General features: G+C 57.4%; 1 protein-coding gene across 5 annotated transcripts in view; it reads left to right on the top strand.

The window, feature by feature from the left end:
* KIRREL3 (kirre like nephrin family adhesion molecule 3) overlaps positions 1-12,597 on the top strand; it is a 539,444-nt gene that overhangs the window by 504,346 nt on the left and 22,501 nt on the right. For all 5 annotated transcript variants that reach the window (XM_077894140.1, XM_077894139.1, XM_077894137.1 and 2 more), the window contains exons 6-7: positions 2,434-2,584; positions 8,390-8,495. In XM_077894140.1, the coding sequence (XP_077750266.1) occupies positions 2,434-2,584; positions 8,390-8,495 (257 nt within the window). The remainder of the gene's footprint in view (positions 1-2,433; positions 2,585-8,389; positions 8,496-12,597) is intronic.

The following is a 12,597-nucleotide window of genomic DNA, read 5'->3' as shown; positions in this document are numbered from 1 at the left end:
AGACGACTGCCCTGCCCTGTGGCTCTCCCTGGCATCTCTGATTCTAGCTTTGTCTGCAGCAGGGAGCACTTGTTCTAGACGGAGGCACAGGTCACGTTCTCCTGGTGCCGGAGGCCACAAGCTTTGGCCCAGGATGACGAGGACCACACAGAACTGAGGACCCGGAGAGAAGGTTCCAGCAGCTGACATGTTGCTGCTGTTCAGCAACAAAAATTCCACTAAGTAAATTTGAAGATCTAATTGTCTTTATCAAACGATTCATGAATCAGGTGACATCTCATCTAGTAGGTAGAAAGGAGCTCCAAGGAGGTGTACGAAGTGGAAGGTTTTTAAAGGCAGAGATGGGGGATTGGGGGCGAGGGACACCTGGGTGGCTCAGCGGTTGAGCATCTGACTTTGGCCCAGGTCGTGACACCAGGGTCCTGGTATCGAGTCCCAGATCGGGCTCCCCATGCGGAGCCTGCTTCTCCCTCTGCCTGTGTCTCTGAACTCTCTGTGTGTCTCATGAATAAATAAATAAAATCTTTAAAAATAAAATAAAATAAAAGGCAGAGATGGGGAGTGAAAAGGAAATGATTGGCAAAGAACCTTGCCTTGTTTCAGGCAAGGTCATGCTTAGGGGGAACAGAAGGATGACCTCCTCGTGTGGACCAGGAGCTTCCAGGTGGGCCCCTTAAATGCCCCATTAAGGGGGGGCTGGGGTTTGCAACTGCATGAGGCGAGGTATCAGGTCTTGGTTTGCTGAGGTGGGGCCCTTAACATAAGTGACTCCATTTTGGGGCCTGCTGTCTCGTTTTTTGCACTGCTAAGTAGCTCAGTGAACTTAAAAGTCTGCTTAATCCCTCAAACTATTCCCGCCTTTAAGTGAAGATCATACTAACCACCGTCTAGCTCTCAGGGAGCAGTGGTGGGAGGGTCACGGCCTCTGGGGTCACCATTCTCAAGTGCAAATCCCAGCCCTGCCTGGCAAGTTCCTGACTCACTTTGAACTAAGTTTTCTTTTCTGCTAAATAGAGCTAATGCTCCCCTCCTGTCAGGGTCTGCTGCGAACAGTACCAGTACTATCTTAAGGGAGGTTTTGAGGAGTGAAGTCTATTCATCTGGCTCTGAGCAAGCGTCCAGCACCCTTCTCTGGAGGGTGTTACCTAGCTTCCCAGGATCAAAAGCCTCTGAGTATTGAGCAAGTCCAGTCCCATCTTGGAAGTGGCCCCCCCTACCCGACACCCCTCCCCAGCACCTACCTTACTGGTGAGCTCAGGATCCTGGGCGCCAAAACGACTGGGAGGTAGCTGCAAGGGGCACAGCAGTGATGGGGACCTGGCTGCAGCGTGGCCTCATGGGCCCCACTGGAAATGGAAGGAATGGAAGGCAGGAAACCCAAGGCTTTCAGACTTGCCTTTGCTCCCTAGGGCAGCCCTAAGGAAGTCATGCAACCAGTCCCTAAAACAACCAAAATGTATCGTCCTCCTTTGTGGAGGCCAAAAAGTCTGAAGTCCACGTGTCGTTGGGCTATGCTCCCTCCAGGAAGAGTCCTTCCTTGTGGCCTCCACCTCCCGGTGGCTCCCAGAGTCCCTTGGCTTGTGGCCACATTGCTCCCGGCTCTGCTTGTCTTCACATGACCCTCTCTTCCTTGTTCCTTTGTGTGTCCTCCCCTCTTCCTCTAGGGACACAGTCATCGGACCTGCCCTCCCCCCTAATCCAGGATGGTCTTGTCTGGCCAACCTTAACTCCTTCCTAATTACTTAGCTGACTTCTGAAGACCCTGTTTCCAAATCAGGTGACACTGTGAGACTCCAAGAGGACATGAAGTTTGGGGGGTCGCTCTTCAGTCCACTGTAGGACCCTCTAACTTAACCCACCTCCAACCTGAAGCGTAGCTTTGGTAGAGCTCGTAGCCTCTCCTGGTCTTGCCCGTTTTCTCATCTGTCACATGGAAGATAATGGCATCTTCTGCCTACGATTGGTCAAGGCTCTAATGGGGTCAGGAAGTGAAATGACTTGAAAAGTTGGAAGGGTTTCCATAGATAAAGCAATACAGGGTCAGAGAGCGTTGACTCTGCCTGCATCCCCAGCCCTTCGCTGCCTTGGGGGCCCCAGCACCCCGGGGCTGCACGCATCTCAGTGCTGCCTGCAGACCCAGAGGCTCCCCCAGACACCAGAGGAGACCTGCAGCCGGATTCCCTCTGGGGCATACAAGTCCAGGCTGGTTTTCCCACATGATGGAAGACCTTCTAGTTCCTTTTTCCTGCTGCAGCCCAGGGCTCAGCCAGGTGAGGGAACCACGAGAGACTCCCCCCTCCGCCCCCCGCAGAGACTTGCACCCCTGGGTGTCCTGAGCTGAGGGCTTCTTCTTGGGAGGCTGGGGCATGTCTTCCCCAAACCCTGTCTTGTCCCAGCCAAGTGACATGGGGCCTTCTCTCCCTGCTCCCCCAGACCCTGCTTCGAGATGGCAAGCGTGAGAGCATCGTGAGCACCCTCTTCATCTCCCCTGGCGATGTGGAAAATGGCCAGAGTATCGTGTGCCGAGCCACCAACAAAGCCATCCCCGGAGGGAAGGAGACGTCGGTCACCATCGACATCCAGCGTGAGTACTAACTCGCCCGCCCAGCCTGGCCAGCCCAGGGCAAGAGGAACCCCCTGGCCCTCCCTGCTGGAGCCCGGCTTGGGCGGAAAAAGCCAGTCCCGGACCACCAGCTCGGCAGAGCCACACCACAGCTTCCTCATGCTCCCTCCCTGCGAGGTGTCTGAAGACAGGAAATGGGTCCGACAGCTCCCTGGACCGGCCAGGTTGGGTTTATGGGCACCCAAAGGTCTGGTCCTTCTTACTGCCACAAGAAGCAACAACATGAGGATCTTTGGACGATGACACGTTCAAGCCACATTTCCAAACTTGTATCCCGTACATCTTCCACCTCGATAAATAGAGTCAGTCCCTGGCCAGTGTGGTCCCACGGCACACCCCCACCCCGGAGAGAAAGCCAGAGCAGAGATACTGGGGGCAGCAGGGTGCTCAGGGCTCCGGAGGTTTGGGGGGCACATGCCCTACAGAGGGTAGATAACTGGGGAGGGGGGCACCTCTCGTGGGAGGGTTCATGGAGAGAAGAAGGGGAAGGAGTGTAGTCACACAGTCAGCCCATACCTGCCACGGGTTATTTCAGCTTCACCACAACCATTTGCGTAGGTATACAGGCACTCCCTATGTGGGGAAACTGAGGCACGCAAAAGCCAGCCAGCTTGCCCAAGTCCACATAACTGTCCAATATAAGACAGCCGAGCTTTCCAGAGTCCACACTGGTAAGCCCTCTCCTACCCCTGTGCACAGCGGGCCCTCAGCAGGTGTCAGTTCCCACAGTCAATGTCAACAGCCACGACGCATTAAAGCTCCACCAGCATCATATTCCAGAAGTCACCTAAAAAGATTCCTAACAGCCTCCTAAAATCTCCTTGAAGTGCTTGTCAGCCCCAAAGAACAAAAAAAAAGTGCTCCAAAAGGCGGTCTAGTGTGGCCTTGCTCCCAGTACTGGACTAGCTCAGGTCTGAAGTATCAGCACCCAAAAGTGGACTGTCCTCTTAAATCCCGTTCCTGCCGGGGAGCATGATGCCACCACGGGCTGGGGGCTGCTGGGGTGGCAGGCTAGAGCTGAAGGCTGGCATTCATTTCCTTCTTCTTATTCTATTCATTTTTAAATCAAATTTATTTGCAAACGCTGCCCACCAGCCTGGCTCACGCAAGGCTTCCGGGCTCTGCGTTCCTTCCACGAGGTTCTGCAGGGAGCTGGAGTCCGAGGGGCTGTCCTGGCGTTTCCAGGGCCCATCTCGGGAGCCTAGCGAGCAGAAGTCCCTACTCTAACTACAATCCTGGCAGCTACCACTTCAATTCCAGAAGGCAGAAGGCACCGCTGTAACCCTGAGATGGGCTCTAGACACCCCGACACAGCAGCCGAGTTCTTGGGAGAAGGCTGCATCTTTACCATCGTCACCGGCTAGTAACTCCTACTCCCTCATCGCCACCAACTGGAGGCTTCTTCTTCTGTTCCTCATTTAAGGAGACTGAGAACAGCAGGTTCTTGCAGACTGAGGACCAGGGTGATGGGAGGGAGGTGCTCACCTGAGGGCCCTGTGAATACAGGGCGGCCCTGAGGGGGACCCCTCTGCCTGGCTGTCCACACCCGCTCACTTCTTCGGAGCAGCATCTGCAGGCCCAGCTCCGGAGAGGAAGCGAGATGCTCTGGGGATCAAGCGGTCCAGCACCCAAAAAGGCTCCACCACCCATGGGCTGTGCAAGCCCAGGCTTGTCACTTTACTCCAGGGATGCCAGTTCCTGGTCCTTTGACCAAATGATGTCTGGAGTTTCTTCTTGCCCTTCGACTGACCGTGAGCAGAGTTGTCTCCAAACACAAGCCAAATCGGGGAGGAATGACTGGGGGGGTGGGTACATAAGACATCCAAGCCTCCCACTGCCAGCGCCCCCGCCGATCCCCAATCTGGGCAGGAGGCCGACACCAGACACCAGCTAGGAATCCCCTGCACAAAAGGAGCCCCGCAGCAGCAGCAGCAGCCTGGTCCCCGGCAGGGGAGACCCCGCAGCAGCCACGCTCCCCTCCAGGCCGTTATCCATCACACCGGGAGAAGCTCTCCTGTCAACGAGAAAGTCCTCATCCTAACAACGGCCCACCGACTATTAAAAGGCGCTCCTCTAATGCACTCTAATGAGATGATCAATTCACCAGGGCACACAGATGAGAGTGCACCTCAGAGGAGGACTCCAGCCTTGCCAGGTCCCTGCGCCCCGGCTGGCTCTCCTCCCAAGGACACGAGGAGGGAGGCATCAGGAAGGAGACCACAGAGAGGCTCAGTCCCCGGGGGCCTGTCACCCCGGCCTGCCCCATCTGAGACAGGACAGGGAGGTGGTTAAGGCCACTGCATTCCTCCTGGTTGGAATTCCGGCTCGGAATTAACCTCTGTGCCTCGGTTCCCCCATCTGTGGAAATGACAGTGCTTCCTTCATATGCTGGCTGCGAGAATTACATTAAACCGTCAGGGCAGGGGGCGAGGGCCGGGGGCCGCGTTTCTAGCACAGGGCCTGGCACAAGGTGATCGCTCTCAGCCCCGACAGGGGAGCCCTCTCCCGCCCTTGTCTCCTCTCCAGAAGGTGTTTGCATGTGCCTGCCAAGTCAAAGCACACACTCTGCCCCCCACCGCCCCCAGACTCCTTCCTCCTCCGTTTATCCATTCGTTCATTCAATAAGCGTCCAACTGTTTACTGTGGACACCACGGGCCGGATCGGAGCTGCCTTTGCAAACCTGCTCATTTTCTCAGTCAACCAAGAAGCATCCAAACTCAGCAAAAGCGCATTTGTTGTTTGTTTCCCTTGGTCTTTATATGTTACCCAACGGAAGACAAAGCCCCCAGATTGAGTAATGGGAGAGAAAGCTTAACACCCCCAAAGTCTTGCTACATCTGGACGCTGCATCCAGCTGCCAAGTTTCAAATGAATGTGCTATAAAATCACTGAGTCATGGAGTTTCTCTCTCTTCCACCCCTCCTCGATGTAATACCTCCCCCCGAACACACACGCACGCACACACACACACGCAGGTTGCTGATGGAAACACTAACAGACTCTCAGCTGTAACATCTGTTCAATATGATCTCAGTTCCACCAGCTACATCAAAGCTGCCCTCCTGGAAGCTATGCAGCCGACATCACAAGTGGGATTAAAATCATGTCTAATAGTTGGATGTGACATAAACTATTTATACCCCAGGAGCTTGGTAGACTCCTGAAAATTCATATCCTGCTCATGCAGAGGAGGGGGGTGGACAGAGGGACACGGACACCTCGGGGTCCGGGGTGGAGGTACAGATGAGACCGGCAGGTGTACAAGCCTCCCAGGGACCCATTCTCTTGGGGCCCTTCAAGAAAGTTGGGGTACCAAGGATTTTGTGAGGTAAGGAAGCTGTAGGAGAGGGGCACGCACAGGATGAACTCAGAATGGCGGGCAGACCATGGAGAAGGGGAGCGGGCAGCAGGAAGTGTCCCCCAACAGGTATATGCTCCATCACCCTGCTCCCCAAGACTCATTATTCAATGAAGGACACCCAGGTGGGGTGAGGCCTCCTGGGGCTACACCCCCACGCTCTGGGGCAGGTGGAGTCTAGATTCTCTCCAACTGGCACCATCACCACCTTGAACAAGAGTTGGATTGAGGGACTCCAGTCCGCCTCTCAGTACTGAATTTCATGATGGGAGGACATGAGCCAGCCATGCGTTTGGCTCCAGATGGCACTCACCAAATCCCCATGCCTCGGGACATGCTTCTCCAACGCAGCAAGATGCAAGCTCCTCCCTGGGTCTCCACATCTCTAGGGGTGGTGCCGTCAGAGCCCTAGGGTCCCTCAGATGCCCAGGTTAGCCAGCTGGCCCTGCAGAGAAAAGAGGGCTGGGACTCCTGACAGTACTGGCCCTGGAAGCTGGTGACCCTCAGCGGGGGGGAGGGGCAGCCAGGGTAGGGGCAGCTGATGGGCAGGAGCTGGGGAGAAGCTACAGGGTTCTGGGCATCTTAGGTTTCCTGGGAGGTGGCAGGAGAGCTCTCGTGGCCGCTCCTTGCCATGCTCATCACTGCTTGAATCACGCTTTAAAAACAAAGGCTGAGATCATTGCAATACCTGTCACTTCCCTTATAATTCTCCATGAAAATTCTCCACTGCTGCCGTAGCAGATGCTCTCAGGATCGTGGTCGGCATCTGGCACTGGGGGCGCATGTGGGGAGATCAGGGTCCTCAGAACAGTCAGCTACCTGCTACCCGGGAACCAGAATTCTCTCCCCCATGTCTTTCAAGCTGTGTGCAGATAGGGGCGCAGCCCCATGGGCCCCCTCCCTGACCCCATCCCTGGGCCCTGGCACTGTGCGGGGGGCATGACCCAGCTTGAGCACCAGCGGGGCAGAGAGGAGCCGAGTGGGCCAAGGATCCCAACTCCTGGTGGGCTGGACTGAGTTCACCGCGGGGACGCTGTGCATGTGACTCTCTGAGGGTCTCAGAGACTCTGGCCGGGCAGGAGGGGTCCTGCTCCCCGGTGGTGCCCTTCGCATGCTCCCCGGAGAGGTCAGCATTTGTCTCCATGGTCTCCGAGAAACTGGCTTCCTCTTTTGCTGAAAATGGTTTGGACGGACCCCCTAGAAAGTCCTGCAGTTTGCTGTGATCCCAGGTGAGGACCGGCCCAGAGAGCAGCCCAGGACCCTGGCTGGGGGTGGGGACCAGCTGCCTCGTGGCTCAGCCCCGGGTCAGACCGCCAGCCCCGCACACCCTGACGGGGGTAGAGGGGCGCTGGCCTCCCACCCACCCTCCTAGCTCTCCACGTCTCTCCCCCCGTGTCTCTTCTCTCGTCCTCCCTCCCGCCTGGCCTCTGTCCCCTACGCCCTGTCACGTTCTGTCTGTGTGTTTCTGCGTCTATGTCCATCTCCCTGTGTCCCTCTCCAGCTCTCTGCTCCTGCTTCTCTCCGCTTCTTTCTCTTCCTCTGCATTTCTCAGTCTCTCTGTGTCTCTCATCCTCCGCCCCTCTTCCACGTAGGTGTCCTCCGCCTGCTCCCATCCTTCTGTCTCTGTCTCCGGTCCCCATCTCTTCCCTCCTCCCCTTCTCTGTCTCCCTCCCTCCCTCTCCTCCCCCTCCCCCTTCTCTCCCCCTCCCTCTCTCTTTCCCTCCCCTTTCCCTCTCCTCCCCCTCCTCATTCTCTCCCCCCTCCCCCTCTTCCCCCCCCTCCTGTCTCCTCCACCTCCTACCTACCATTTAGCACTTCAGAGCCGGGCTTCTCATCCTATTGAGGGGGGGAAGACGCCCCCAGCCTGGGGGGCCGAGGGCTGGGTGACACCAGTCAGGGCGCAGCAGAGACAATCAGACTGATGAAGGGGTGTAAACGCCACGTTCAAGTTAACAGATGCACCAGAACTGTTACACAAGCAGATATGAAACAGATATTTCAGACAAAAAAATGTGTGTTTAAAGGGGGTTCAGTGTCCCCGCTGCCCCACGCACCCTGCACCCCTCTGCCCAGCCCTCTTGTCCTGAAGCGTCCTATGCTCTCTACAGGCTGGCAGGTGGGCAGCGGGGGGCCCGGGAAGCCCTGCCTCCTGGCCTTGGACCCACAGGGGTGAGCCCTGACCCCACTACCAGGGCAGCAAAGCAGGCACCTCCAGGGAGCAAGGGCGCCCGCTGCTGAGGCCCCAACTTTCTGGGGGCCTCCGGGTGGTGCTGCTCTCAGCAGCCCTGGTGATAGAATCTCTGCCTTCACCTCCCCCATGTCACCCAGGGGACCTTCCTGCCCCATTTCTTTCCCAAAACCATGGACACGGCTCCCCAGTTTGCAAAGGAATCTCTTCTCTCTGCAGACCCCCCACTTGTCAATCTGTCGGTGGAACCGCAGCCGGTGCTGGAGGACAACGTGGTCACGTTCCACTGCTCTGCGAAGGCCAACCCAGCTGTCACCCAGTACAGGTGAGCGACCCGCTGGTGAGGCACAGCCTGGCTGCTGGACACCCCCCCCCCGCCACTCCCGCCTATCACACGGGGTGTCAGCTGTGGTCCTGGGCACGCAGCGCACGGACTGGTCCACGGCGGGTGCCCAGGATCCTCCTGCCCCCACACACCCATCCGTCCTTGGCCAGGCCAACTTGTCCCTTTCCTTCACGCCTGTGGTGCCCCCTTCCCGTGGAAGCAGTAGGTATAGCCTGTGTTCGGAGACACCGTTTATCCCTTCTTGCTGAAAAGAGGCAGAGAGGCTCAGGGGGACAAAAGAGAGAGAGAAAGCAGGAGAAGCAGGAAGATCAGAACGTAGGTTCTAGCCGTGAGCCAGGTGCTCACCAAACCGTTCACCTGTGTAGGGGGGGATTTCTGGGACAGATGGCCCTGGCCAGCAGGTGCCTAGGATCATCCCTACCCACGGCCCCGGCGCATCTCTTGCTCACAACACTGATAAAAGCACCACTTTTACACGCTTGTCTTTCCGTGTTGATGGAGTTTCTCGAAGGCAAGGGGCTTTTCTTGTGTAGCCACGTCCGGGCTCAGCGTGGAGCTCAGCGCGGGGCCGCTCCTAACGTGGCCTGGCTCCTCCGGCACCTTCGGCCGCACAAGATCTCAAGAGATGGTGTCCTGGGCGGTGCTCACGGGCAGACCCGCCTCCTAGGCCTCGTGCAAGTCCCGGGGCCCTGACACGCCGGTCCTTCCGCACCAGCCAGACTTGATGGTTGGAGCCCAGGGCGTCGCCTCTGCGACGAGATGGGTTATTAGGCCGCAGATCGCCGGTGCCAGGGAGGCTAATGGTCCCAGACCAGACCATCAGCCGGCCAGTGGGGGTGGAGGACGGGACGGCAAGAGGCAGCGCAGCCCAGAGGGCGCACTGAGAGGAAATGGGCCAAAGAAAGAGGCAGCCAGAGATGCAGGTTGGACGGCAGGAGCTCCCTGCAGTGCAGATGATTGAACCACACCGGCACGCTGGAAGCAACACCCAGGAAAGGCGCGGGGTCTTTATCCTCGAGGCTGTTTGAAAAGAGGATGGAAACCCATCTGTCCTGTCCAGTGTGACCGTTCCCCGGGCTGGAGGCAGGAGAAAGATTGCTGCAGGGGCACGGCGCTGTGGCCCTTGGGTCCCGGGGGCAGCTCTGATTTGGCTGGGATCTGGCGTCCGTCTGGAAGTGACTAAAGATGTAAAACAACCACCCAGAGAGAATCGCTTTCTCTGGGCTTCTGCCCTGCACCTGCGATGCCTGCGCTCCTCTCCAGAGATCTGCTTACGGTCCCTAAACACTGGGCCTCACGTGCCCAGAGATACCTCGAATGCCCGTTTCCCTGGGAGCCCTGGACGCCCACAGGCCCCCAAGCAGACGCACCCCACAGTCACCCTCACAGTCGCCCTAGGAATGCCTCCTGGACCCGAGACCAGAGGGTACAACTTTGATTTCTCTTCACTGCCAGGCTCCAGGTCATCTGAGGGCCTGGTTATGGGAGGGCTGGGCAGAGGGCAGAGCCATGCTCTGGGACCCAGCAATGTCCCCCACCCCACCCTTGCCTTCTGACCAGGACGGTGAGCTAATGGCCCAAGCAGCCAGGCTGCTGGGCCTGCCATTTATTTATTTATTTATTTATTTATTTATTTACCCATGAGAGACACAGAGAGAGAGGCAGAGACACAGGCAGAGGGAGAAGCAGGGTCCCTCTGGGGAGCCCGATGCCGGACTCGATCCCAGGACCCCCATCACATGCTGAGCAGAAGGCAGACGCTCAACCGCTGAGCCACCCAGGTACCCCTGGGCCTGCCTTCTAGAGGCACCACCCTCTAATAGCAGAACACCAGTGATGATGGTGATGATGAGGTTCAAATCTCCTTATGGAGAGGTCATCATAAGGAAATGTGACAATAGGGGGGCCTGGGTGGCTCAGTCAGGGAGTCTGCTTCTCCCTCTCTGCCCCTCCCCACTGCTCAATCTCTCTCTCTTTCTCAAATAAATAAATAAAATCTTAAAAAAAAAAGAAATGTGACAGTATATTAAGAACTAATGAATCTAGGTAAAGGGAGTATGGCATTAGTTAATTAGCCTATTCTTGCAATTTTTCTATAATTTCAGAGGCTTTTTTTAACTAAAAGTTAATAAATAAACACACAAGCACAGAGCATGCAAGTTTCCCTCCCCCTCCACCCTGCCCCTGCATCTCCCCGGGGGTCCCAGGTCAGCCCCTGGTTACAGAGGGACAGCGTTGGGGTGCAGGGGAGGGGCACGCCCCCCTGCAGGTGTTCACTCTTGTTACTCACCCCTCCCCTCTCAGCCCTCTGATTAGCTGTAGGCCCTGAAGCACTTCAGCATGGAGCACACTCCCTTCCGGACTCCAGAGACTTTGTGGGGAGGGGGTGGGGGGGCCCTTATGGCCACGAGGAAAATCTGGGAAAGAAGGAGGGGAGGGGTACTGGAGAGAAGAGGTGGCTGGCCCCTGCGACCACCCTCGCCACCCTGCCTCTGAGGGAGGGCTCAGTGAGCCAGCAGCCCCCACCCCCCCCACCCCCGTGGTTCTAGATGTGGTGTTGGGCTCTGAGAGCAAAAGCTTTAAACAAATCTCCTCACATAAGTACATTGATTTTTCCCAACTGACTTTGACAGGATTGCAGGGACCTGTGTTTCTTTACTTTCATATTCGTCTTGATTGCTTCCTCCTGTGCCACCACCAGGCTGTGATCTCAGAAATTAGAGACCTGCTTCCTCCACCCCAGCACCCAGAAAGAGGCCCCGGGTGGGCGCAGGAGCAGGTGCGGGCGACCCACCTGTCCCTTCAGCTGCCCCCACCCCCGACCCCAGGCCCGGGAGCCCGAGGCGGGCAGACCCGGTCCCGGGGGACTGGGAAGCGGGTCTCTCCCCATCTGCTTCTCCCCACTGTCCTCAGAGGCTCCCCTGCACCCCCAGCGCCCCCCCATCCAAAAGTCCCCGGGTGGGACCAGCGTCCAGTGTGAAACTGGGCTGTTTAAGGACAGCCTGTCAGCTGTGACAGCCAGGCCTCTTGATTCTGTGATATAAATAATTAATCCTCTTACATTTGCTCCCGCCAAATTAGACATTGATTAGGAAAAGCTTAATCTGACTCCTTTTCAGATGGGGCTGGGGGAGGCGAGGTGCGGAGGGAGGCAGAGCTGGGGGGAGGGCGCCTCGCAGGGTCCAGCTAGAAGCAGGAGGAGGCAAAAGCCAGGCCGGAGAAGGGAGAGGAGAGGGAAGGGTTGACACTTTGGCCTTGCTCCAGGTCACCCTTGACCCCATGGCCCACGGCTTGGAGGAGCCGTCTGAGCTTCTGGAAGGGGTCCCTGCAGAGGGTTTTATTGGTGTGGGAGCAGAATATAAAGAAAGGGACGAAAAAGGCTGAGCAAGATAAGAGCCGGGACCTTTGGGATGTCCCACAAAGGCCTGGCCCCATGAGGTACCAGAGGGCCCAGCCCCCACAGCCAGCTCCTGCCCACCCGGAGGAGAGGAATTCCTCTTGCGCACCATTCCACCTCTAAGGACGGGCCTGGGGGGCCAGGGGCAACCACTGCCAATGGGCCAGGCTCAGACAGTGCCTCCCTGCCAGGGACCAAAGCCATCCGTGGGCTCCCCAGCCACTGTCCTGAAGTCCTCAGCGGGGAGCCAACGGAGCTCCATCCTCAGTGGCCTACACCAGGAAGGGCCCAGAGAAGAGGAGGAGGCCCCACCTTCTCCGGGAGCTCAGAACAAAAGAGGACGCCCCATGAGACCCAGCTCGCCCCGTCTCCCTAGCCTCCCTACCCCGAGCCAGGAGCAGACCTGGGAGCAAGAAGGGGCTCAGCCCACCCTCCTCGAGGTCCTGCCCCCTGCAGCCCACACCCCAGCCTCCCACCACCTGACCCCAGGGCGGAAGGAGCAGAGGCTGGACGCAGATCCCCAACCGTGTGTCTGGGACTGAATTCATCTGCCTCAGGCAGGGGCTACGCCTGACAGTTAAGTCTGGTCATTAAATTAAAGTTAGAAATTGAAATGATTCATGAATAACTCATAATGGTTTGTTGGGAAGCTCCTTAATCTCTCAGGGAGCTATGGTTTGCTCT

This window comes from Canis aureus, chromosome 3 (genome assembly GCF_053574225.1).
Source record: "Canis aureus isolate CA01 chromosome 3, VMU_Caureus_v.1.0, whole genome shotgun sequence".
Classification (NCBI taxonomy): Eukaryota; Metazoa; Chordata; class Mammalia; order Carnivora; family Canidae; genus Canis; species Canis aureus.
The sequence above is the reverse complement of the archived record's forward strand: the minus strand, read 5'-3'. Positions and strand labels throughout refer to the sequence as shown.